Source organism: Platalea leucorodia (assembly GCF_965183815.1).
Source record: "Platalea leucorodia genome assembly, chromosome: 5".
Lineage (NCBI taxonomy): Eukaryota > Metazoa > Chordata > Aves > Pelecaniformes > Threskiornithidae > Platalea > Platalea leucorodia.
The window spans coordinates 85,582,252-85,609,406 of record NC_138827.1 but is presented as its reverse complement, the minus strand read 5'-3'; the positions used below and the strand labels follow the sequence as shown (position 1 = coordinate 85,609,406).

Sequence of the window (27,155 nt, the reverse complement as noted above, 5' to 3'; positions counted from 1 at the left end):
TGTGAGCTGACCCTCGGTCTGCAAAAGCATCAGCCCTAAAAGACAAGGTCCGTGGGGAGCTGCATCCCTCTGCCCGCTCCCATCCTGCCCTGGCGGCACGTCTCCTTTCTCTGCAGCCAAAGGCTTTCAAGTTTTGGGAAATCAAACAACAAAACAAACAAACGAACAAATAAAAAAGCAAGAAAGAGGGAGAGAGAAGGAGGGAAGGGTCCTGGGGAAGGTGGTACTGGCCTATAACAGTCAGGAGGTTTTGCACGGGGATCAGCGAGCAGAGGAGATGGGAGACAGTGGCGACAATGGCGACCTGTGGCTCTTGGGGTTGGCACAGGCTCCTCCTCCTCTGCCACCTGCCTTCTTTACCCCATTCTTCACCCCAGCTTCACCATACCATTAAACCCCCACCCTCATCAAACCGACCCTGCTCCATCAGCCCTGCAGAGCCTGGAGGGGTCCCTCCCTTGTCCCAGCACCCGCCATGCTCCCCTCCAGCAACGCAGGGGGTCATCCACTCCTGTGGGTTTTTTGGGGGGACAGATCTGCATTTGGTGGCACCCCCTTTCTTTTGGATAAGGGAAGACACCTCGCCCCCAGCTCCAAATGTGCCCCACTGGGTCTCCATAGAAGTCCGTCAGCGATACTCGGCCCCACCATAGCTCTGGGGGAAATAGCTGCGGGGTGTCCAGTCCTGCCCTCGACTGGGGCAAGTGTCCTGGTGGGGGGCCCGTGGGGTGCTTGGGGGGGGGGGGCGATGCCATGGGAGGCTACAAGGGTGTCCAGTCCGTGATGGAGAGGAGCCTCTGCTGGAGCCCCTCAATGTTGAATCCCCCTTGTCCCATCCCCACTGGCGCTGCGGACTCCTTCTCCTCCCTGCCCAGCTCCGGCATGCTCAAAGGGACTTTGAGGGTGCAGAAACCTTCCCCCTGAGATCAGCCGTGTCCTTTGGGCCGTGCTGGCTGCCAGCTCCAACCATGGCAGTGGGATGTGGTCCCTGGTGGGTGCATGTTTGCCCACTGGGACCACAGCACCCAGACCCCACGGCTCGCTTTCCTTTCCTTCCTTCCTTTCGCTGCAGGTTCTCCTCCGAGCACCAACATCCTGGAGACCCTTGTCATGGGGAAACGAGAGGCAACAGTCCCAAAATTGAACATAAAAATTAAGAACAACAAAAAATTCAGGAAGGCAGCTGAGGGCTGTCTCAGTACACCTGAGTCAGTGGGTCTCCACGGCACGGTGGCTGCTGTCACTCAACAAGGAGCTGGATCCCAGGTTAAAGGCGAGGGCCTGTCGCAGGATCTTACTGCAGGGTGGCAGGAATCAGCTGTGGCAATGTAAGCAGTATCCTCAATGCGAAAGGACGGAGACCATTGTTTTCCTACCCACGGGGAAGGCTATAAACCAGCCTTAACAAAAATCCAAGACAAAACAAAGTATAGGTTTGTTTTTTTTTTTTCCCCTGGAGCAAACCACTTTTTTGGCTGTGAAAAAAAATAAAATAAAATAAAAATCTCCATAGTTGTTCTTCCTCATGGCGGCAAAGGGTGATGAAGAGTTTTGGCCCCGATCCCCCTGTCCCCACATAGGGATGCTTCAGTCTGGACAGCGATGGACTATCTGTGGGGTTGGCTCGGATGCAGCCGTCGACGTCGGCTCCCGTGCTTAGTCCGGCAGGTTATTATTACTTTTTGGGAGGGGGAAGCACCTCTCCCCCTGCTTACAGCTAAGCCCTCCAGATTGCAGGTTTCAAGGTGAAGTTTTGCAAGGAGGAAAAGCCACGTCTGTGCACACACACGCTCACAAACACGCACATGCACGCAGGCGACAAACGCTTCCACACCTGGATGGACAACGGTGAGAGTCCCGCTTGTCCAAAAAAGATTTCTGACCTCCCATTTGAGAGGAACCAGACGGAGAAGGATATCTTGCCTTTTTGGATGATTTCTTTTTGAAGTCCACAAATATTTTTTTGAGGGGGATTATTCACGCTGTTGCAGGAGCTGTTTCGCTCCCTGGCTCATCTCCAGACACGAAGCCAGCAGTCCCACTCCTCCTCCCGACGTGTTGAAATCTGCCTGGATCCAGGGTGGTTGTTTGAGACTGAAGTCAAATCAAATTGACTCGAGTGAGTCCCAGCGATGTGGGGAGGAGACTCCAGAGGAGCGCAGTGAGGAGGGGGAACGCCAATGGCCGCGAGGATTTCTCTCGAGGCTCTTCAGAAAATTACTGGCTAACCCAAAAAAAAAAAAAAAAACCAAAAACTAACCCGCCCGAAACCCGTACTGGAAAATCACCAACTCAGAGAGCTTCCTACATCGGGGTGGCCTCTGCTCGCGGCAGGGGGGCGCGGGTGGCGCTGGGGAGAGGCGCGGGATGGCGGAGCGGCCGCAGCTGGTTTGTCTCTGGCTCTGTCCTTTCCTTGCTGAGTCCTTGTTGTCAAGAGGCTGCTGTAGATTCCGAGTCCCCAGTTTCTTCAGGGTTTGTTTTTCTCTTTTCTTTTCTTTCTTTTCTTTTCTTTTCTTTTCTTTTCTTTTCTTTTCTTTTCTTTTCTTTTCTTTTCTTTTCTTTTCTTTTCTTTTCTTTTCTTTTCTTTTCTTTTCTTTTCTTTTCTTTTCTTTTCTTTTCTTTTCTTTTCTTTTCTTTTCTTTTCTTTTTTCTTTTCTTTTTTCCTTTTCTTTTTTCTTTCTTTTTTTCCTTTCTTTTCTCTCTTTTTGCTTTTCCTTTCTTTACTTCTTTCTTTCTCTTTCTCTTTTTTCCTTTCTCTTTTTTCTTTTCTTTCCTTTCTCTTTTTTCTTTTCCTTTCTTTTTTTCTTCTTACATGAGATGAAAGGAATCGGAGTCCCGGGGCGCGGGGAGGTGCGGAGGGGAGGGTGGAAGGGAGCCTGGGTAGGTAGTGATGGGGTGGAGGGAGGGGATGCAACTTCACTCCACGTTGCTGCTGTCAAACGCGTGGCACTGCAGGTCTCCGCTCAGGTAGTCAGTCCCCGGCAGCTTCATGCCGTATTTGTCCACGCACCAACACAACCCACGCTTCCGGCCTCGGGAGGGCTTGCACTGGGGAGACACCCAAGGGCAGAGATCAGGAGCTGGCCACCAGATGCCGCGTGGCTCCCTTGTGCTGGGGGTCTGGATCAGCCCTGCCCTTTGCCCCTTTCACCCCAGCGATGCAATCCCCTGGGTAGAACCTAGCTCCTGCTCTCTGCTTTCAGCACATCTCCATCCCTGCTGCTACCCCAGCCCGGGGTGCTCTGACTTTGTCCTCCCACACCATCTCCTTCAGGGTGCTCACCTCAGGCCAGATGGCACTCAGAGCCATCAGCAAGGCCACCCACCACCAACCATGCCTGGAGATGCTTACAGCAACCTCCCCACCAGCCTAGCAGAGGAAAAAACCTCCATCCTTTCCATCCGGGGCAGCGGACCCTCCCTGTGTGGGAAGCATCCCTCCGTGAGGCTCGCTCTTACCTGCTTCCTCTTGTAGAAGCCTTTTCGGTCGCAGTTGGGGAGGTGGACGGCGCGGGGGACCATCCGCTGGCTGCTCTTGAGCTCCTGCAGGGATGCCTCCATGTGCCTGCGGCAGGGGCCCTGTGAGCAGGGAGAAGATGGACCGTGAGAAGGGAAGCACCCTGCAGCAAGCCTCCAGCTGCAATGCCCCCAGGTCCCCTGTCCCCCCCTCCCCCAGCACCCACTCCACAGGGAGGCAAAGCCCTCCCGCAGCCCCCTGCCCACAGGAACCCTGCAGAGGGAAGGCAAAGGCACCCACCAGCTCAAACTCTTGCCGGAGCTCGGGGATGACAACGCGGGGGTGCGCTGTGTTCTCCGCCATGCCCACGAACTTGGCCAGGGTCAGCTTCTTCCGGCGGTCCTTCTTCAGGGCCTCAGCCTTGAGCTCGGAGAGGCGCCCATGCTTGGGCCGGTAGGCCTTGGGTGGGTAGGTCTCCTCTGTCATCTCTGACGTGGTTGGCTCCTCATGCTCTCGGGACTCCCGTTCTGGAAGGGAAGGTGTACCAAACCATTAGGTCTCCATGAGCTGACTGGGGCTTGCTTTCGCACAGAGAGCCTCCTGTCTGACCCCAGAGGACATCTTTGCACCAAGCAGAATAGGAATAAATGACCAAAGAAATCCCTTTCCCAGCTGCTGCCTACAGCCTTGGCTTTATCCCACTGTGTGGGACTTGGCATGGCTTTTGTGTGACCCCCCCAAGCTCAGGACAGGAAGGTGTCTGTGGGCATGGAGGAGCTCGGGGTCAGGATGGGCTTCTACATACAAGGCCACCATCGTTTGCAGTGTGTCAGTGGAGAAGGACTGGTGGGAGGGTTATGCCAAACCCAGGAAGGACCAGATGACACACAAAATGTGGCAGAGAAGCCCCTCTTTAGCCATGGTGAGAGGATTAAGTAACAAATTCACACCCCACTCTGCCTTGCAGATGCAAGAGCAAAAGCTCGAAGATGAGACAACTTCAAAGTCAAGGCCAATCCCACAGCAAAGCCACCATGTGATGGGGCAGACACTTTGGCAGTGATGCTGAAGACATGGCTGACAAGTGCTGGGACCTCCAGGGTCCTCAGTCTGCAGCCCCATGCTCACTGGACTGAACCATTCCCTGTCTGCTGGCACCCACCAAGCAGCCAGCAAAGCCCAGGGTAACACTGCCGAGCGGTGCTGCCTGACCGTAGCTGCCACCAATAGTACCGACGGCAAGGGAGGAGCGCGTTTAGGCTCTGCCCACGGCAGTCGCCTTCCTATACAAACCCCGCATCGCCCCAGAGTGACCTGTGCTGGCAGGATGCAGTCAGGAGCCCTGCATGGTTATATATAGGAGAGAGCTGGTGACAGTCTAAACTTAGATGACTTGTGACATTTAGTACAGCCACTGGAGTGAAAAAAGGGTTATTTCTGGACTAAATTTGAATAGAGTTTAAAGCTCCTGAGGCTCCCGGTCTCCCAGTCCCTGGTTCCCAGCAGCCCTGTGCTGATGCCAGGTTTGTGCTCGGCACAGCAGGCAGGCACGGGGGAATCCACTGCGGCGGGAGGAAAAGCAGCTGAAATCCCTCCCTGCACGGTGTCTCCTGTGACTTCGATGGCAGTGAACCCAGCTCATCCCCTCCTGCAACCCTATGGTGAAGATAGCAGGACGCCAATTTTGCCCTTCCTTGCAACATCACTGTTGGGACAAAAGAAAAAGGCTCAGTATGAAAATAGAAGTGGATAACCCTCCATCACCACCCAGCAAAGCAAACAGGAGTCTCCCTGCAGACTGGCTGCTCCCTGGAGCCCAGATGCACCCCCGGGGGGAGGAGGATGGCTCTGCCCCACCAGGCCACCCAGGGGTGCCCGGGGGATGCCCGGCGAGGGGGGACAGACGTGCTGCTCAGCGGCAGATGGCAGCACTGGCCTGTCACACCCCCACAACGGGGTGGCCTTGGAGGTGGCTGAGGGGACAGGCTGCTCGCTGGACCCCCAAGCCTGCCACGGCTGCCAGTCTCCCCTCCCTCCTTCCCAAGGCGGACCTGCCCTCTCCCAGCAAAACTGGAAAGTTTTCCATGGCCACTTATTTATTAAAGCAGCCTTTTTTTTTTCTCTTTCCGCAAGAACAGAGCTGGGTCAGCATCCCAGACTCAGCACCCTCCTAACTGCCCACAGCAATGTAAATAACCCCATGCATCATCCCCGGGACTCGCACGGATCCCCAGGATGGGATTCTCTTGCCATTTTGCCCCATGATGCTCATATGTTTGGGGTTTTTTTCTTCCCGCAGGACTCAAAGGCCCCCACAGGTTGGGGCTCCTCTGTTATAAGGGGATGACAGACAAGGGATAGGGAAGAAATTGATTACATTGGGAATGATCTTGTCCCCCAGAAAATGACACTGTACAAGGTGCAGTAGAAGAGCATCCTTTGCCACAGAGCTGTTGTGGAAATCCAAGGTCCAAAAGGAGACTGGAGATATCCGCAATGACTAAGCCCTTCCACGGCAATGAAACATGCTGTGATCTGTCCTGGGAATCCCCTCTGGGACTGACTGCCAGGGCTGGACACCACAGAGCCAGGGCATCTCCCTGCGCTGCCCTACGGTAATTAAGGGGAGGGGAGGATTCACACCGGTGCAGGCAACCCTACAATAACACAAGAGGGGCACAGCTCATTACCTCTGCAATAACAAATATGAGAGGCACAGCTGGGCAAACCTAAAATAACAAACAAATGAGACAAGGCAGTGAGGATTCAGTCAGAAAAACAGCACAGGGTGTCCAGTCCCTGGGACTCGTGGTGCAATTTGTGTTTGAAGCAGCTCAGCCTGTTCGTATGGTCAGCAGCTTCAGCCTCTGCAACCACCTTATTTCTCTGCTTCCTGCAAGCTGCCAGCCAGCCAGAGGAGGCTGGGAGCTGGGGGCTAACATGGAGCCCTTTTGGCAAGGGGAGATGGGAGCCACAGGAGCCCAGTGCTCTGCAGAGGGAGCGGAGAGGTGGTATGCACTGAAAGCTGCCCAGCTCCCAGCCTGAGTCCAGTGCTTCCTGCAGGGCACACACGGGTCCTTGCTCAAGCAGTGATACAACAAGGGATGGCTGTGGTGGGACTCCTCTGTCTGCTGCTCACCAGTGGTGTCTAGTTAGGGTCTTTATTTTCCAGTGAGAGCCCCATGGATGCCTTGGAGGGATCCCTTTCCTCTGCCCTCTGATGTTTTTTATAGCCTAATTTCCTTCAGCAACAAGGCTGAAGCAGTCCCTGCTCATGCACTCGACTATCTGTTCCCTCATTTGATACTAACAAGACAATTTTGACAAACTGAAGGGCAGAGGTCTCTGACACACAAACTCCTGACAAGCTCTGGGCAGCTGGTGAGGGACCTTCCCGGTGCCAGCGCAAGTCCCCCTGTTTTGCCTCCTGGCCGGCTCACCCACATCAATCTGCAGCCACCCACTGCAGCCGGGACCAGACACCCACGTCAGCATCCCCAGAGCCCCTGCACCCGCCTGCCCATCCTCATCCACCAGCTCGTTCATTAACCTCCATCTGCCACCCCGGGGCTGGCTCGTGGCAGGCAGTGCTGGCACCATTGCACCTCTGCTCCTGAGGAGACGCCAGCAGGAGCAACGCCCAATTTCCACGAATGAGCCGTAATTGTGCCTGTCTGAGGCTCAGGAAGGAGGCTGGAGTTCCTCCTCCCTCGCTGTCAGGATCTGGCCCGCTGCACAGCCCATTCCCGCCTACTCCCATCCGCCTTGCCAACCTGGTGATTGGGTTTCAGGCAGGCGGCTGTTTGCAGAGACAGAGCATGCTAAATCTCCGTATTTCGGCTATGGGCGCAAGGCATGGGCAGGAAGGCCCTACTCACCATGTCCCCAGCTGGGGGCCAGTGGGAAGCAGGAGGTGGGTGGCTCTCACATCTCCATCCCTTCTCCCCACTCCTCAGGAGGAGGTGACCTCTCAGCGGAGGTCCCAGGCTCACTGGCCATGCAGAAGAATGACATTGCTGGCCAAGCCAAGGATGCCTGGCTAGCCTGGAGGTAAGACCTGGGCTGTAGCCACCTCAAGGGGATGTTGACCCTACAGCCAAGGCAGGAGACAATTAAATTCAGAGCCACCCCATGGCTTTGTGTCTGGTCTGATGCTGCGGTGCCCATGGAGGACCCAGGGAAGGAGGGGCGAGCATCTGGAGATGCTCCTGACACAAGTCAGGCCAGCAGGACTGTGTTGTTGATGTCCTAATTCATGCAGGCAGGTTCCCATGAGACCTGGGAGGCAGAAAATACCCGTATCAGAGAGTGGGCTGTTCTCTGCCTCGGGGCTGAGGACTTAATGCCCTCTCCCCATTCCAGGCTGGCCAGAGGGAGTTCCCTAGCAGGAGCCATTTCCAACCCTTTCACCTTGCCCCTACAGAAGGGATACGGAGTAGCAAAATACCTGGCACAGTTTCTGGGAAGCTGCAAATTGCTGCAGTCCGGCTGCCTGCTGTCCTTGACAGACACCACCCAGAGCAGCCCGTGCACCTTCCTGCCCTGGGACCAAAACCCAGGCTGGGTCCTTCGGTGCTCCAGAGGTTTTGGACATGCGTGAGGTCCCCACAGGGTGGGTGGGTGTGTACACATGTGGGTGCAGGGCGTGTGGGAACACCACCTCCCTGCTTGCTGACATTACAGAGAGGAGCAGGAAGCTTGTTCCAAATGGCTAGGAGGCTTGAATTTTTGTAACACATCTTCACTGGTTTCTGGCAGGAAGGTAGGAAAAGTATCTATTGACTGCTGCTGCTAATGATCCGTGCTCGTTACATCCACAGCCCACTGCTAGAGGACTTGCTGTCCTGTTCAAACATACAAAAAAAGCCACACACACACCTAAGAAGGACAAGCAAAACCATAGCACAAGCTTGCTAAACAGCCCTCTTGATTATTATCATGATTATTGTTTACAGCATGAGCATTAGCATAATACACCACTTAAGCAGGAAGGTGTTGGAGAAAGACTTAACGGGGATCTCAGTTAAACCCCTAGTGTAGGAATGCCAACAAGTGCCACTGGTGGAGACCTTGAGTAGTTGCCCAGTCCTTCCTTTGCCCCCAAACTCAGCCATCTCTGTTCAGAGGTGCTCATTGCAAGATGGAAATCAAGGCTTACATTACCCAGGGCTGAAACATCGCTGCTTAAGAGAGCAGCATTTCCCACTATGCAATGCAGTGCAACAGTGCACAGTGTCTCTGCTCTCCACTGGAGGAGGATTTATCCCCACGATGAAGAGCCACCTCCCAGTATTCCCATGAAGGGAATATCCTCAGCTGCAAGACTTCACAACTGAGCCCCCCCCCATGCTGTTTTTCCAACGGGCTCCTTGTGTTTTTGGGCCCTGGTGGCAACTGTCTTTGGAGGACCCCAGTTTCTGTCCCATTGCTGCTTACAATAACGTGGCATTTTCCAAACCTAGCTGGGTGATCTCTGACACCTTGGCTTTCTTTTTGGCAGGAGGGACAACATTTTGGGATCAGACACCTAGGTAGCCAATGCTGGCGACAGAGAAGGGAAAAAATTTACAGGAGAGGCTGGGGGAGAGAGGGAGGGATTTTTCTGCAGTTCTCATTGATCGGGACCCCGAAGCGCTCATCAGAGCCAGATCCAGACACTCCCTCCAATCTTCACCCATAACAACAGCTCCCCAGCACAAACAGCTGCAGACTCCTATCTACGGCAGCTCCATTATCTGCCCAGCCCCACGCCGGCTTATTACGTCTTCCTGCTGGACTTTACATGCACACGCAGGCAGAGGCAATGATTGCTGAAATCAATGTTTGTCTTCTTCCCTGTACCTGCCCGAGGGATGGGGTTTCTCCTTCCTCCTCGATCCTTTATGGTACTGGTTTTTGCTGGGCAACACAAAGCAGCTTCCCCTGGGCTCCCTGTGGCTGGGAGAGGAGGAATGTCCCTGAAAAGAGCTTTTGCACTTGCAAATCACATCAGAGATGTACCTATTTTTCTTCAGATTGGGTCTTATAGAGGACCTGTGCTCAGGTCCCTGGCTAGTAAAAACCTCCATCATGCATTTCCCCCAGCTGCCCTCCCCACTTGTCCCCACTCCGGAGGAGGGGACATGCCTGACCTACACTGAAACCTCCTGGGATGGGCAGACAAGTTCCTCCCCAGCCTGGATTTGCACCTGTGACCATGACGGGAAAATAAAAATCCCTCCCTCCTGGTCAGCACACAGGGACGGCCACTGTGTTTGCATTCCTGAAATGCAGGCAGGGAAGGGATAATGCAGGCAGGGAAGGGATGTGGAGCGAGGAGGGTCATCTCATCTCGCGCCCTTTGGCAGCTGGAGAGCACAACTGAGCAAAAGCATTCCTGAGCTCTCCGGAGGCAGCCCGGATCAGCCCAGGCAGAAGGGAGCTTTCACCGCCCTAATGAAGAACAGCTCGTTTATGTTCCCGTTGCAGGCACAACCCCGCAATGTGGTGGTGAACGACCCCCAGCTCCTCATCACAGCCCCGCAGGGGTGGGCAGCAGAGCCGGCTCAGGCGCAATGCCCAGGGCTGGGGTCACTGCTCTGGACCACCGCCCCGCTGAAGTCAGGCGGTGATCTCAGGCGGCCGCCCAGCCCGAGGCCGTCTGGCACCCACCAGAGGAGAAGCAGCCAGGGCCGGGGATGCAGGCTCCGGCCGGTCCCTCCGCTAGCCCAGGGCGTTGGCTGATGAAGAGTCAGCTGCAATGTGCCTTGGACTTTCGACGAACTTTTGTGCTTTTGGTGGGGACTCGACGGCAGGCCGGTGCGGCCGGTCTGGTGGGGACTGGTGAGGGAGCACGCTGGTGATGCTTGGAGGCAATGAGAGACTGGGAGGAGACACCACACACCGAGAAGGGCAGAAAAACAGCAGCCCTGCTTGGAGTCCCACCCCACCTCCCCCAAGTCCCAGCAATGCACAACAGGCATTTACGACAGATCTGTGTCAAATAACACCTGCCCGCTAACACAGAGGTGTTGGGGCTTCACTGGGTGGCTCAACTCCATGTCTCAGTCATTGCAGAGATACTGCACCCTCCAAATTGTGACCAGCCCCATCATTTGGCTTGGGCGCCGATTTTATAGTGGAACGACATATCTCTGGAGGCTCCAGTCTCTCCTCCTGTGACTCCAATGGTCTCACTTAGGCCTCCAAAGCTCTGAAGTTAAGCAAGATAAATCCCACCACCTCTTCAGTACTGGCGCCCTTGCAGCCTGTGGTGCAGCTCTCACGGGCGGCAGTGCCAAACTGTTTTACAGGCACAGGAGCAGTGGTAAAGAAAACCCAGACCCTATTTCCTTCACTGGGAATTAAGTACCTCAACAGCTGCCAAAGGCAGCAAATCACCTTTGTGATTTGCAGTGTGGAAGGAACTCTTTAGCAGTCAAAGCATCATGGAGCACCCACAAAAAAACCCACTCTGCCTCACCATGCCCGGTCCCCTACCAAAGACATGATCAGAGTCCAAATAGTCCACAGCCCAAAAGCCACGCAAGCTTTTGGAAGAGAACTCTGGGGTATCCCAGTACCTTAAATCCCTGCAACAGCATGGTGAAAGTTGCTGGGACCTCACTCTCTTGTCCCACAGAGACACATTTAAAGAGAAGGATACGGATCAGTGGGAATAAGCTCAGGGAAAAGATGGGAAAGCAGCCAGAGGGCTGGAAGGACTCAACACTAGGTTAAGATTTATTTTGATTTTATTAAGCCAAGGACCAGTAGGATGGTTGGGAACAGCTCAGGAATACCTGAAGAGCCTCAGAGAGCCGGGATGGATGGCAGAGGGATGTGCTATACTGTGGCCTTTTTTTTTTTTAAGTTATTGTTTGGGCTTTGCTGAACTAGCTCAGAAGACCAGCTCTTTCTCAGGAGATTTTTGTCTCCTCAGCAGAAACCTGTGGATGCAGATTCTGCTGCATCAGCCAGGGCTCACCTGCAGAGCGTGAATATCAGGTGCTTGGGCTGGCCCCAGGTTCACATAGGATTCATGGGAAATGGAGATCATTGTCCTGATGACCTCGGTGTCCTCATACAGAGCTGGATGGGGGAGAAATGCAGCTCAGCATGTGGGAAAGGAGCTCTCAAGGGAGCCAGCTCATGTTTTGGTCTGCTCTGGAAGCGCAGGGCCTATCTGTAGGAACGGATCTCTGGGTCAGCACCACTTCTCCGCAGTCCCAGCAAGTGCCACGGAGGTGGGAGAGGTACGGCTATGGGAACTTGAACCGTAAGGAAGGATCTGCATTGCTGTGTGCCAAATGATACTTTCCTGAGCTGCCCTTCCTTGCTGCAGCCACTAAATAAAACTCCCTGGGAGCAACTCTCTAGACTAGGGAGAAAACCAGGTTTAGAGATGGGGAGCTCCATGATGTAAGCTCCTTCCCTACAGTTGCTAGCTCTTCAGCAGGCTCCAAGCATCTATGCTGTGCTGGAAGAGCCAAGCCTGGGTATCAGCTGGAGGGCTGGGCTGGTTGTGACCTGGGATGTACAAGCAAGGACTGGGGCTCACTGTGGTCTTTGACCTGCCTCTTTCTCTCCAGAGAGCTCCTAAATCTGGCTATGATGATCAGTTCTCAACAGAGGCTTGGGAGCTAGCAATGCATATACAGGACACACCAAGCTCAGGTGAAGGTCTGGGCCTGTGGTGGACAGGCAGTGTGGCCAGAGACTTGGGGTTCCCAGAAACAGCCGTTTTGGTGCAAGAGGGAACCCAAAATGTCTAACCAATAAAAGAGTTGGGAAACTTTCCAGAGTTTCTCCCTCCAGTAAGATGGTGAACAAACATCCATCCATTACAATTAAATGATGCCGTCATGCGTCATCTTGCAAAATTGCAGGCACTCTGTTTCTAGATAGCTGCTTGTATCAGCCTGACATTTCCTGACAAAGTTATCTTCCAGGGAACTGAACTGGCAAGTAGAGGGGAAGGAAATATTTCAGGATTAGATTTACATCAAGAAGCTCCTGTTGCTGATGCACTGATGATAGGAAGATAAAACATATTTCCTTCACATCATCTGGAGACTGCAGATGTTCTCCATTCCATATGCTGAAACTGCAGAAGAAGCCGAAAGCTGAACTGAAAAATGACCCACAGAAATCTAAATAAATCATCCTTCAATATCATAGTGACCAAGACATATTTTTCCTTCCTGGAAAGGATGAAATCATTCAGTCTTTCTCAGTTTTGCATCTTTTCCAACAAAGCCACCCTAGAGGCAGATTCCATCGGTTGTAATAAAGGCAGCAAAAAACCCACCAGGCTGCCAAGGAACTAAGAGCAGAAAAGAGCAAAGAAGGAAAACTCAGGGAAGAAGATTGCATGACAGTCTCTGCCTAACTGACAGTAAAGGTGAGGAAAATCTAAAGTAGCTCCTGACAAGCATCGTTTAATTGTTTACCAGCAATTTATCTGTGGGGTTTATCTGTGGCAAAAAGACAGGAAAACCCTGCCTAGAAAAAAAACGTATTTTCAGGTCTTCTCAATGAAAACAAAAGGATATGAACTACTCATCTGGGCACCAGGTGGGAAGAGATCACCTGAAAAAAAAATTTGCTATGTCTTTAGGAATAAAGGAGGTGTGATGGGTTGGAAGAGAAGCCTAATAGTATCCCTCAACTATGATTATTGTATGAGAAAGAAGGGGACAAGGAGGACTTTTTCAGATGGAGGTAGCTCAATAGCAGTGGTGGAGGAAACATCACTAGGGAGGAAGAATGGGTAGCTTTGCCCCCTTGGACTATGTGGGGCCTGTCTCCAAAACTCAGCTGATGGCAGGTGTCAATATAGATGAGATATCAAGAAACCTGGACTTGAAAGCAGGATGCTGCCAGGACGCTGATACTATTTTGATCACTGAAACCCAAACATGACAAATCATAGTTTAGCCAGGTGCTAAGAAGGCCTTAGAAAGAGAACCATAACCATGAAGAGTGTTGCTGGCAGTCATCAAAAGCTGGGATATCACTGTGGATATTGTAGCATTTTACCCTGAGAACAATGTGCAATTAAGAGGAAACCTCTGTATTAAAGGAGATGATCCCAAGAGGATGTCCTACCAGAGATGTAGCCACTACAGTTTATGCTAAGCTCTCTGGCCTGCTTACGGATGAAGGTGGCTTTTGCCTTTTAATCAGGGTTTTGAAGCTGGTTTAGTTTCATAACAAGCAGAAACTTTTAACAACTGGCCTACTGGAACTGAATCTGAGAGAGGCTGCTCCCACTGGAGGCTGGTGGTCTCCATCACAAAACCCATCCTCACTTACGTTAATGAGGGTCTTTGTCAGCCTCAACAGCAGCCTGTAACTGGAAGAGCCAAGAAAGCCAAACCCTTTGCCTGGTCCAGAGAGAGATGAAGGCACATCAGGTGGAGTCTGGAGATGCACCTGTGTCAGGTGCTGGATGAGAACTGGTCCAACACCACAAGTATTTCAGGCATGCAGCTGTGATTGCAACCTCCAGCCTAGCCTGGATTAATTTCTAGACCTTCAGCCTGACTTTCATAGCTCTGCCTTAAATCAGATGGAAAAGATCTGTGAGATCATCCATTGCTCATCTCTGTGTCAGCACCAGATGACACATCATCACATGTACTGTCCAACCTGACTTTTATGAGCTCCGAGTGATGAGATTTCCACCTCTGCCCTCAGGACTCCCTTCTACTTTCTTAATGGCTCCTTCTCTCAGAAAACCTTTGCCTGGAGTAGGCCTGGCCATTATTTAATCTCTCAGTCCACCTAAGCAGTACCACAAAAAAGTACCAGAAGTTTGATGTTCACACTCTGACAATACTGATAAGCAGAAACTTGCCCAGGCTTGATCCTAACGGATGGCTCTTGCTTCTCCTAGCCATTTCCCTCCCTGCACTCTACCATTGCATACATTAACCAATTCCCTTTGGTCCAACACGATGCAAAGATGCTTTTCAATGTTAATAAAATATCACGGGTCCTTTGATGGAGCAAAGAGTGCAGACCTCCACTTTGGGGTCTGAAACTCCAGGAAAGCCAACTGATCACCATTTGCCACAGGTCCGGAGCCTTTCTAGAATGATAAAATCCCTGTTGCACTTTGTTGTTTTTCCTGCAACCTCAAGCCTCCTCTGCTATTACAAAACCAAATAACTGAACACTGAAATGGTTATGAAATGATGCGGTAAAATTTCACCCGTTTCTTCTATTTCTTCAGGAAAGCAGGAGTCACAAGTAAAAGCAAAGTGACTGTATGTCACTGTGTGTTTAGACATTATTAAGATGTATTAAGACATACATGTGGCTGTGGCAACACCATAATTGACTGCTGGACAGGTATAAGGCATGCAGTCCCTCCCTAATAAAACTGTTTTTCTTTTCAAGCATCTCCTTTAAATTAAAAAGTGAAAGCCAGGTTCCATAGTTGTTCACTGGCTTATTTAATTACTAGATTTTCATCATTAGTCCAACGCATAACATCTGATTTCTTAAGCATGAATAATAAATGGCACTGTTGATTTAATTGTCTTCCAAGGATAAATCCCATCTGAATTTGGAAAAAGAAAATATTTCTACTGGTTTTCTACAAAAAGAATTATGACTATTGGCCAACTTTGCCCCCACAGTTACCTTTAAGATACATTCCCTCTCTTGTTTAGCTAGGGGATTATTTCCTTAAGTATCTGTCAGGATTACCTTCTTGCCCTTAAATAGCAACCAGACCAGTTATCTCCATCAACATAACAATTATCTCCATCCCTGAGCCAGCTGTGTCCATCCAACAAGCAAACAAACCAAACTGCAATAACAGCCCTCAAGGCAGGCAGCTGCTAAGAGCTTTCCAAGCCTACTGAAGCCAACAGCATCTTTGGCTTTGGCCTCACAGTCCTTCGAGGACTGAAGTAGCTGGCTCCCATGAAGAGGATTAGGTGCCTGAAAGCCTATAATGCTCTGGGCCTAGCGAAAAGGTGCTCAGCATCTTGCAGGATCAAGCCCTGCCAAGCTAATAGGGAACTACGTGCCAGTTTGCTGTGGGGGGTATTGACACCCCATATCCACATTCTGTGTGAAAGAGGCAGTACCAAAAGGGTGGAGGCACAAGGGAAAATTATGGGAGTATCATCAGAGGCGTCTGGCAAATGAGGGCAATAGTGAGAGCAAGGCTTTATGCAAACACACACAAGAAGTGCCCACTGACTGCACAGGCATAAATTTAAGATGCCTCCTCAAGGTTTAGCCTGTTGACCAGAGTTTCTCTGCAGCCAGGGAGGCTTGGACTTTCCTGCAGGCATAGCTTAAGGCAGGTGTGGTCTCCCAGCCAGAAGCTGATGGTTAGAAGACATGGACTGATGGGCAGTTAGCACACTTGTCCTGAAAACATCATAAACAGACAGGAGATCCACTAAAGCATGCTGAGAAATGGCTTCCTTGAGAGCAAATTTGCCCACATCAAGCCACCAAGAGTCCCAAATTTCTGCAAACACATTACACTGGCTTCCACTGGGATTAACTGCGAGCCGTGGATTGACATAAACACTAAGGGTCCCCTCAGATCACTAGCATCAAAGAGCCACCTCAAAAACAACATTGTGCTGAGAGTTGCCTTGGCTACAAAGCTGAAGGAATAGAGAGTGTCTTGTGGGGGTTGAGTGGTGAGAGGATGGGGGATTTCACTCCTTCATCACCAGATGCGACGTGACCCTTCTGGGATGGGCAGAGGCATCAAGCGTGAACAGAGATCCTAAATGGGCAGCCCCGGGGTCTGGGAGTGCTGGCACAGCTGCCACCCCACTCTGTGACGCACGGGCAGCCCTGCACATCGCCCCAGGGAGATGGAGGCTCTCACTAAATGGGCCTGGGGGGTCCAGGTCTTAGAAGACCGCAGCATGTGGGCCAGGGTTCCCTCTCCTCGTCACCAGCAGAGCCTCCTTGTGCTTTTGGCTACACTTGTCCTGAGGATAAACAGATAATATCTATCTTTTTACCTGTAAAAAATCTCCTTACAAATGACTAGGTGGTTATTAATGCAGGCTGCCAGTGAGTTCACCCAGGCCAAACTCTTTGGATTATCCTTGACCTCTGCATGCACCATGTCATCAAGTCCTGCTGCTTCTTCCTCGTCAGCACTGGAGGTTGTTTCTCCTGCCCTCAGCTTGCCACATTTCAGCAAATTTGCCATCATTTCCCAATTCAATTCTTCTTTCCTGCTTTCCCAAAGGCCAGTTATTGCTGCCTGGGCAACGAGAAGTTTACAGGGTCCCAGCACACTCAGTGCTCCTGGCACTGTCTCGTCTACCCATGCCACCAGGCACCACTGGCCCCCACACATGTCCTCCAGCCCTGGCATGCCGCAGGAGGACTGGCTGCCCTCTGCAAGCCACAACCTATCTGTGCCTTCACTGGGATATCTCTCGGGGTATTTAACTAACATAGACTTAGTCCATCCAGAAAATACAACCCACCTCCAAACACGGAGGGAGAGTTCAGGTCCACACAGCTGGCTGAGAGGAATATCTTGCCTCTATCTCCTTCCTTGCCTCCCCTTGTTTGATATGCTCACCTGCTGCACCTCATTTCTCAGCCCTCAGTGGGAGGATAGGGTAGGCTGGTCTGTACGCCAATATCTGATCTTGACGGCAAAATACCAATGTGCCAGTCATAAGCAGAACCACTGCACCTAAGAGAGGTTTGTATGTGCTGCCTGGAAACCATTCTGCCCCCAGAGACAAAAATGCTCCGTGTGCGTGTCTGCACACATTAAATGTTTGTGCAGGCGTGCATGGGCGTGTGAACACAGGTACATGTGTGCGTATGCTCACATGCATATCTTCCTCGTGCATATTAATCCTGCTGCTCTGCAGCCCACATCGAGGGGCAGGTGTGTTCCAGCCAAATTCTGCTTTTATTTATGTCTGACCTTGAATTTGCACTACTAAGTGCTTGGTAAAATAATAGGCAGGATTTGCTGTGCCATGGGCCCTTTTATCTCCCCTGTGACTTAGCACAGGTGAAATGAGCTGCAACTGTTCTTAGCAGCTCGCCTCGCTGAGCAGAGGAGGATGAGCCCCAGAGGGGCTAAGGTTCCTGCCCCCCTTCCCAGACTGCTCCCAGGCGTTCCAGTTTGGGTGAAGAGCGATGGGAACCGCCACTGCTATAACAACTCCCACAGCTGCTCCTACATCTGCGATGCCTTTCTATCCAGCATGGGTAAAACTTCCAGTGGACGTTAGGAGGAAGCAGAGCACCGCACTCCGTGCGAGGCAGCACCCGCTCACTGCTTCTCCTCCTCTCCTTCCTCCCCGGCTGCCCTGACACATGTGCGCCAAACTACACGACCAAACGAAACCAGGGGCTGTCCCAAAGCTGGCACAAAACGTACCCGAGCTCTCCTACCCCTCTTTTCTGAGCCTGACGGGACACCTCACCTCTCAGTCATGCAAACGCTTCCAGTCGCACACGACTGTGCTCACACCACCAACATGCCAAAGCTGCGACGGTCATCTGGGCACAGGATGCTCGTGCTTAAATATCAACACGAGGAGGCACACAGCCTTCCTCCTGCATCCCTCAGGTTTGCAGAGGCTCCCATTAAGGCCAGCCCCTGTTCTGCGCTGCAGCAGCACGGGCTCTGGAGGGGCTCCCTTCGGTCACCTGGAGCGGGTCCAGGCCGACAGCGCTGCGCGGGAGCTCGGGACCAGCTCTATCACTCATGCACACACGCATACACGCACAGAGCCACGTCTTTTCTCCGGTGAACTCTGCTGGCACCCAGCAGGAATTTCATTTGTATCAACTACTTAATATTCTCTCTCCTTCCTTAGAAACCAGGCTGACGAAAAATCTTTCCAGCCAAGGCCCCTCCTTTCCTGTTTGAACCACCCCATCCCTCCCTCCCCCGTACACACACACCGCAGAAACACGGCTCTCTTGCTGGCACCTGATGGTTTTCACCCTCTTTTTTTTTTTTTTAATATATTGTTATTGTTGTTGAAACTTCAGATCAAAAGAAAAATGGAGATTTTCCTGTTTTGGATCCGAGGCTTTGCAGGCCTGTTGCTACTAGCTTTTGCCTTGACAGCTCGGGAGCTGCTTCGCACAAAGGACCTGCCGCTCGGCACCAGCCGGGTCCCTCCCCGAGCGACACATGTTCGCAAGCCGGCGCGTCCCCAGCGCCCCGCTCCCACGACCCCTGCCGTAACCCTAACCCTAACCCTCACCCTCACCCTGGACCTCGGCGCAGGGCTGCCCACCTGCCCCACCATGTCCCCATCGCTCGCCCCTCATCCCCGAACGAGCAGAAATGGGGTGGGGGGAATATGCCGGGGAGGGATAAAGGACTGCACCGAACACGAGCCGCAGGAAACTTGGGCTCGGCAGCACTCCTCCTCTGCCTACTTCCAGCTGACGCAGCAAAGACAATTTTCTTAGGGCTAATTCTCCACACCCCCCTCTTTCCCCTCCTGGTTATCGTTGGCACACGGTTTCATGAGGAAACTTGCCAAGTCTTGCTCGCTTTCTAGAAAGAGAGCAGGAATGAGAGAGGAGAAGGAAATATTTGACAACCTTTGTTTTTCCATGAGCCTTTTTAGGGCAGCAGGCTCCGATCTGTGCCCTCCGCTCCCCGGCGCTTGGCCTGACCTTGCTGTCTCAGCAGGAGGAAGTCTGGCAGGAGCACCGGGGAGAAAAATGGAAAGACGTGGTGTATTTCAAAGGAAACCTAAACAAAACAGAGAAAACCCAGAATCCTGCAGCCTGTGCCATAAATGAAGCTCATTCATGTTTTTTTACCAGGAATAGTCAATTACAGCCGTGTTGTTTGGCTTTTGGTAAAGGACAGCGTCTGACTGTTGTGCCTGGAAGGACTACAGGGACTGTCCTGTCAGTACCTACACGTCCATCTACTTAAAACAAGCCTTACCAAAGCTCTTTAATCCCACACTTGCTTTCATTTCCGACCTCTTAGCAACCCAGGAGCACATCCTGCCCAGCAGCTCCGACATTTCTCAGTACTGCTGTGCCCAGCTTACAGATGAGGAAACTGAGGCACAGTACCTGGGAGCATCTTGTCCCCAGGCAAGACATCTGGTCTACAGGAGAGCCAAGCCTGGCCTCCCAGGCTTAGGCTCCTGCAATACGGCTTGTTGTGTCTCCACCTCGACTATAAGGAGGAAAGCATCTGTGATTTTAAACTTGGCCAGCACAAGAACAGAAATAGATAGAAATGCAGTTTGATCTAGTCCTCGCCACTGTCACATAGTTTATTTTGCAGAGTGCTGATTCTTTCCAAGCAGTTTGCATCTCAGGGCCAATTTTGGTCATTGATAGATCGGAGGGCCAGGCCAGCTTCCCCAGCGCATGGTCCCTGCACTGCTGGCCAAACTGGCAGAGGCCAGAAAGTTCAAGTCAAACTTCATTTCTTTCCTTGCCCCGTTGCTTAGAAACACGCCTATGAAAATATACTTTGTTCTCACACGCTACCAGTCGAATGCCAAGAGAGTTTTTTCCCTCTCCCGTCCTCAGGAATTCCTGATTTATTTTTTATTTCTTTTTTGCAGTCGCACAAATCTCAAGAGGAGCCTGCCAGTCTCCCGCGGCTTCCTGCAGCAGCCTTTCCGATCCAGGCTCATCTCCCAGCTGCGAACAAAACCCATTGAAAAGAGCCCCCTGCGGCGCTCGGGGAGTCCAAACTGGAAGTGCAGGTAGTGCCAGGGGGTTGGTTTTGCAACAAACCTGCAACCTCTTTCCTGTCCCTCTCCTCTTCATTCAACAGGTGCTCCCCATCCGAAGAAAACCAAAGCACTGATATTACGAGGTGACCGGCCAAACTTTTCAGGCAAAGCACCTGCCAAAGGACCAGTTTCCTTGGGAAGAGCGAGGCAGGTGGAACGAAAGGAGATTCCCACTGGGAGCCAAGCGCCGAAGCTTTTTTGGGTGCCTTCGGTCTGCAACGGGCACCCTCAGCCCCACTCTCCCAGCCGCTGCTGTGTTTCAGCTGCATAGCTTCGCCTTCCCAACCGTACCGCCTGCCCCTGGCCACGCACACACACGCACAGAGTAAATAAACACCGAGGATGACGCGCTCTGGGATACTTCACATAGCTCTGCTGCCAGCGGGTTATTGCCTGGCTTCCTGGGCTCCACGGCAGGAACGCAGCTCCTGGCTTCACCCTCCGCTCTCTGTATGGGTCCCTTCCCAGCCCTCGCCCCCTCCAGCTCCCCTTCAGAAAACTAAGCTCAGCTTTGCTGTTTCTGGTGGATTTTAAGGGAGTTTGGACATTTGTTGTCATTTGAAGGAGGGGGGAAGTTATACACACAGAATTTGGTTGTGCTCTGAAGGATGGAGCGTAGCAATGCAACCGCTGCCTGCAAGCAGCAAAGGGGAAAAATAATAAAAGCATCAAGATTTATTAGTGCTAGAAAGGACAAACGGATTCCCATTGCACGGGTATAAGCAGAAGCTTGCTAACAAGCAAAAATGTCTTTTTCATGGACCAAAAAAAAGCGGGGGGCTTGTTTCTGGGTTTTTTTGCCAAGTGGTTCCTCGGTCCCCTGGACATGCAGACATCCTCCCTGCCTCCCCTTCACATTGTGGCAGAAATACAGATGTATTTGGAAGAATATAGGGAACGTGTCCTTGCACAAGCTACAGGATCCAGAAATGGGAGTTTAACGCGTGCCAAAGTGAAGGAGCGCTTTCTTTCGTGCTTTTGTCACGTGCAAGGTGCAAATATTTCAGAAGCTTGGCTTTTCACTGCTACCATGCCAGCCTTCATGCTTGCTTTTAACCTATTCGTTCTGATTACTAGCAACACCATCATTATGTTTTGCTTTCACAGATTCCCTGTCCCTAATGCACCTGCACCTCCCTGGGCTAAAACCCATTGCCCAACAAAGACATCCAGCAGCGGGCAGCCAGGAAGAGCAGGATGCAATGATCGCAAGGAGAAAGCCGGAGGCTGAGCAACAAACCTGGGGGGGGCTGAGGACTTTGGGGATGGGGGGATGGTTGCAAGGAGGTGCCCTGCCCTCCCCTGTATCTCAAGCTGCAGAGGCCAGCTCGGGCCCCGGAGCAAGGTGGAGGATATGGCAAGAGAAGGGGGTCAGGGAAAGGGTGAAGACAGGGATGCAGGAAAGATGTAAAGGATGCAACTGGGGAAGGACTGGGATGCAGCTGTGACTAAGAGGGTGCATCTGGGAGGTGTGGAAGGAAAGCTTTCCATTGGGGATGGGACAACCCAGAGGTGATGATGGAAGGGGGTGTGGGGGAGGCTGTGAGATGATGCAACAGGAGGTTCGACCAGGGCATGGATGGAAAGAAGGATGGGGAAAGCGGCGGGGGGCATGGAAGAACAGCTAGGGGGATGGAAGAGTACCCGCAGAGATGGAAAAACAGCTGGGGGGGATGAAGAGGAGCCAGAAAGATGGAAAAGCAACTGAGGGGGGTGGAAGAGCAGCCGGAAAGATGAAAAAGTAGCTGGAAAGGTGGAAAAGCAATAGGGAGATGGCAGAGCAGCCAGGGGAAGTGGTGGTGGTGGAGAAGCAGTGGGAAAGCAACGGGGGGCTTGGAAAAGCTGCCGGTGGAGGGGGTGGAGAGGGGAAGGAATGGGGAAATAGCTGGAAAGATGGAAAAGCAGCCAGGGTGTGTATATGTGTGGTGGGTGAGAAAAAAATCAGGCAGGAAGATGGAAAAGTAGCCAGAAAGATGGAAAAGCAGCTGGTGGTGGTGGAGGGGAATGGAAGAGCAGCCGGAAAGGCAGAAAAGCACACGGCGGGGGAGGGGGGATGCAAGAGCAGCTGGGGAGGGTGGGGATGGAAGAGCAGGCGGAAAGATGGAAAAGTAGCCGGGAAGGCGGAAAAGCAAGCGGGGGCATGGAAGAGCACCTGGGAAGATGGAAAAGCAGCCGGAAGGGTGGGAAAGCAGCCGGGGGGGCAGGGAAGAGCAGCCAGTGGGAGGGAGTAGAAAAGCAAGCGGAAAGATGGAAAGGGAGCCGGAAAGGCGGAAAAGCAAGCGGAGGGGCATGGAAGAGCACCCGGAAAGAGGGGCAGAGCAGCCGGGAGATGGCGGCGGGGTGGAAGAAGCAGACGGAAAGATGGAAAAGGACCCGTCAAGGCGGAGAAGCATCCGGGAAAGATGAGGCTGGGAGAAGCGGGGGGGTCACTCACCGGCCTTGGCTTGCTCGCGGTAGCTCTTCTCGCTGAGGCAGACGGCGGTGCCGTGGAGCAGGGCGTGCAGCGGCTTCTCCTCGCCCTGGCGGGGGAGGCAGCGGAGCCCGCGGGCGCAGCGCTCGGTGTAGACGCCGCAGGGCTGGCCGGCGGGCAGGGCGCAGGTGAGGCAGCAGCCGCAGCCCGGCTCCTTCACCAGCTCGCAGCCCAGCGGCGGCGGCGGGCAGAGCGACAGAGCCTTGCCATCGCAGGGTTCGCACTGTACGAAGGAGCCCAGGCACCGCGACAGCCCCGGGCAGGCGCCCAGCAGCACCAGGAGCCGCAGCAGCATCGCGGCGGGGATGCTGCGGGACGGGGCGCGGGGGGCTGCCGCCGGCGGGGGGGCCGGGGGGCGGGCGGCGCTTTGCTTTCCGCTTTGCCCCTTCGGGGGCAAAAAGAGAAGAAAAAATTAAAAAATTTCAAAAAGGAAAAGGGTCGGAAAGCGCAGCCCCTCTTGCAGGCGCCCCACTCTGGGGTTTATTCCCGGGGTGCGAGACTCCTGCTTTTCTTTTGGCGTTGGGAGAAGGGGGGCGTCTAGGTTTGCTTTTTGTCTTTTTTTTTTTTTTTCCCCCTTTTTCTCCTTCTTTCAGCTTTTTCTCGCCTCCAAAGGGGGGATTCGCACCGCGATCCGCGGGAGCGCAAAAAGAGAGGGGGAGGGAAGAAGGGGGGAAAGGGAGAAAAGCCTGTAGGGGTTGCACAGCCCACAGGTTGCAGGGGGAGGCGTGGGGGAGCAGGGGGGTTTGAGGAGGTGGGACGCCGATTTCACACACTCACGCACACACACACACACACTCTTCCCAAAGGGCTGGGAGGAGGCAGGTTGAGAAGGGAGCAAAGTTCCTTGAAAACCAGCGTCCTGCTATTAATGCATCAAAGCAGTCAAGAAGGGAGGAAAAAAAAAACGCAGGAGAAGGAAGAGGGGATGCAAAGCTCCCCTGCCCTCCCTCTTCTTCTGCAGGAGGAGAAAGTCTCTCCCGACGCAGAGCGAGCTGCTGGGAAGCTTGGTATGAAGCAAAGTTGTGTTTCGATCGGCTCTGTTCAACCCTCCCGCTTTCCTCTTCCAAGATTTGCAAAGGCAAAAAAAGCGGAAAAAAAAAGTCAAAAAAAGGCAAAAAGGAAAAAAAAGGAAAAAAGAAAAGTTTTCTGCAAAGTTGGAATGTTTTGTTGCAAAGTCTGCAGAGGAGCGGTAAAAACCAGGGGGAAGGGGGGAAAAATAAAAGAAAATAGAGGGAAAAAAAAAATCCACTTTGTAGATCTCCCAACACTTTTCCCCTGGAGAAGTTTCTAAAGAGACTGAATACTGCAGAACAGGCTGTCTTTTAAATAGACTGCCTCTGGCTGCCTGCCAGCCCCTAGCTGCAATTTGAGATCCCAATGACACCTCAGCTTGACTAGGTGCCAGCAGCGAGGGCCCTATCAGTGCACACTCGAGCCGGTGGGGGTGGGGTGCACAGCTTCTGACTTCTGGGCTTCAAACCCCGGGCAGTGATCAAGGATAATATTATGAGGAGAGACAAGGGGAGGAGGAGGGGGAAGGGGAAGGCGAGGTTGGGGAGGGGAAAGAGAGGGGAGGAAAAAAAAAGTTCAGATCTTCAGGGTTTCAGCAAAAAAAAAAAAAAGGAGAAAAGTGATTGCAATTGGGTTGCACGGCAGCCTGGACTGCAGGGAATCTGGGAGGGAGAGGTCAGGGCTTTGAATTTGGGGAGGAAAGAGGGGGGGGGATTGTGTTAGCAGGGCCTGATCCTGCATGCTGTACCCTGTGCTGGTGGGGCATGGACCCCCATCTGCTGCCTGGGCAGCTGGTGGGCTGGGGACCCTCAGAGCGGGGCGAGCCGGTGCACACACCTTCCCATCAGCTCCCAAGGTGAGCGCAGCAGGGAGATGGCTGGGTGCACGCCAGGGAGCCGCTCTTGCCTGCCCTGGTCCGGGAAGGAGCCTTTCTGTGTGCAGGGTGCCCAGTTCTCCTCTCCTGTCCCTCTGCCCCTGGGCGAGGGGTAAAAACACAGTGAGGCTTTGCCCAGTGCCAGGGTGTGCCCCTGACACCCCCAAACTGCAAGGGTTAACGCAGCCGGACAGTGAGCAGGAGGGAGGGCTGGGCTGCTTGTAAGAACTGTGTTAGATTCCTCTTTGGAAAAGTTCGCTGTTGCTTAGGGCATGCCAGAAAACAAGGGGAATTTTGCCATGTGAAGCTCAATTTGCACGTTTTAGCTCATTCTTCTTCTGCCTCTTGCCCTGTACAAAGTGGGGAGGGAGAAGGAAAAAAAAAAAAAAGCACTTTGCAATGCTCATCCTCTGTCCTGGACAGCTTGGGGTTTGTTGTCTTTTGTTCCACCGCTGCATTCCTAAGGGTTACAGCTCTCTGGGCCGTGGTCCTTTGCACTTGCTTCCCTCAGTGCTCATTCATTGCTAGGAGCGGGGAAGCTGGAAGCATGGCGAAGGGAATCTCCAAAATTGCAGCGTGCAAGCCCCGTGGCCCGCCCAGGCAGCTGTGCCCCGGGATGTTACACCTGGAGCAGAAGGACGAGCTGAACCCAGCCGGGAGGAATGGCTGAGCGAAAGGGTGGGAGTTTGCTCACAAGCACAGGGTTATCTGCCAGGGGAGTGGGAAATTAAAAGGGATCAGCCAGTTCTGGGTGAGGTTTACGTGCGATTCAAGTCAACCCCCCCCCCTTCCACATATGCACACACTCCTCCAAAGCCTCATATTCCCCAGGTTTCTTTTTAGATCAGTCATCTGTGCAGCTGCATTGCATGGATTTTGCCACTAGAATGCACCCTTATCTATGGTAAGAGGACGGATGGTTGCTTAAAAGCATTAACTCCTTCTTCTCCAAAATTTCCAAGTTTAAGGCTTTTCTCGCACCTCTCAGGTGTTCCTTGTTTTACTGCCTTCCTGCTCCATGTGGACTCTGTGGTAAAGATCGACTCCCTCCTGTCCTCCCCCTGCCTTTTCAAAAAAGAAATCCACATTTCTAAACTTTTTTTTTTTTTTGCTTTTCTTTCTACCGAGTTTCCCAGAGTATTTAATACTACCTGAATCTCTGCTTAGATCACAGTTAACTGCCAAAAAATAGGCACCCTTAAGGTAAGAAAAGCCACCCCCTAGGATTTTATCTAGAAGCGTTTTTAAATGGTTTCTCCAGTTGACACTTATGACTTTTACAGCATATTAATTGCATCCTGCCACTCATTTTTATGAGAATCTGCTGCCGGTCTGAATGGGTGCTTTGCAGAAAATAGCACTGGGCAGAGAGCAAACACAGTTCACCTGAAGATCTGGAAGCACTTTGTGAGAGGGCTTAGGGCAGGAGAGAATTTGTGTTCCTCGTTCTCTCCTCCAACCCTTAAGAAACTGTGTGCCCCATATATTAATACCTGCTATGGAGACAGAGAGAGTGTCTAGAGGGGTGGAGGGGAGGTTTCACTCCCACTCCAACCTGTGAGATGCAAAACGGTGAGGCGTGTAGAGAACTGCCTCCATCGAGCCCAGCTGCAAGCCCTGGCATAGGAGGCTTGGGCACGGCTGGATCGCCATGGGGCAGAGATCCTGTGAGGGATCCCTGGGGAAGCTGCTCTAATTTAGGTCTGCCCGGGACCTTTCTCATGGGCTTTCAGAGGAGGCCAAAATCCAGGTGGTGTGAAGTTGTCTAGCGGCCACACTCATTTCACTCCTACGCTGTGCTGTGAGGACCTTCATCCATGAAAGCGTGCCTGGAAACTGAGTCATATCCTCAAACAGAAGACTATAAGGTTTTAGCCATGAGATGTGCCCTGATGGTGGGTTTTCTCCCACGTTATGAAAGTAGCCTCAGCCATGGGGATCTCAGGGCTACCACCTGCATTGAACCACTAAGCCCAGCAGTCAGGATGGAGTTGCAAATGAACTCCTGGTCCATGCTCCTCATGAAGGCTATTTTTTTGGCATCTTTTGCTGACACTCCAAAAAAAACCCCACTACCCTGGGAAAGCAATGGGGCAGTGTGCAGCGTATGGCTGGTTGTGAGCTGTAGGAGAGCCTGCAGCTAACAAAGATCACATTTCTCCTGGCTTGTGCTCTTCCAAGGGAGATCACAATCATGTTTTATGTTTATAAGACATGCTTTCTTATTTTGGGGGAGTGAACAGAGAGCATTCAGAGGAAATCAAGGTTTCTATTAGCGTCTTCTAATATATTTCATTGCTATAGGTTCCATGTGTTACATATGGCTCTGTTGCAAAAAAAGAAATAATTATTTGGAAAGCAGTTACCGTTCTTTACATCTCAGGTACGTCACACTTCATTACGATACTCTCTGTAATGTGCAAAAGCACTGACTTTCCTGGGTATGATAAAGAGGACAGAACATATGCTTTAAGCAGTTTGGGCTAATCTGTGTGTTTTGGAGGCACTTAGAACATCAAACAAGTTCAGGCAATCTAGAAAGATTAAAATCTGAATCACAGATACAAGAGTGAGAATTTTTTTTTTCTTCTTCTCTCTCCAAAACCACTGTCC

General features: G+C 52.3%; 1 protein-coding gene across 1 annotated transcript; it reads right to left on the bottom strand.

Annotated features, from left to right (window-relative positions):
• Window positions 1–515: 515 nt before the first annotated feature.
• IGFBP5 (insulin like growth factor binding protein 5) lies at window positions 516–23,916 on the bottom strand. The gene is made up of 4 exons (XM_082312513.1): window positions 22,622–23,916; window positions 3,758–3,984; window positions 3,460–3,579; window positions 516–3,048 (listed from the first exon to the last, which is right to left on the bottom strand). The coding sequence occupies exons 1-4, from the start codon at window positions 22,950–22,952 to the stop codon at window positions 2,917–2,919; spliced, it is 810 nt and encodes a 269-aa protein (XP_082168639.1). The 5' UTR covers window positions 22,953–23,916; the 3' UTR covers window positions 516–2,916.
• Window positions 23,917–27,155: the final 3,239 nt, after the last annotated feature.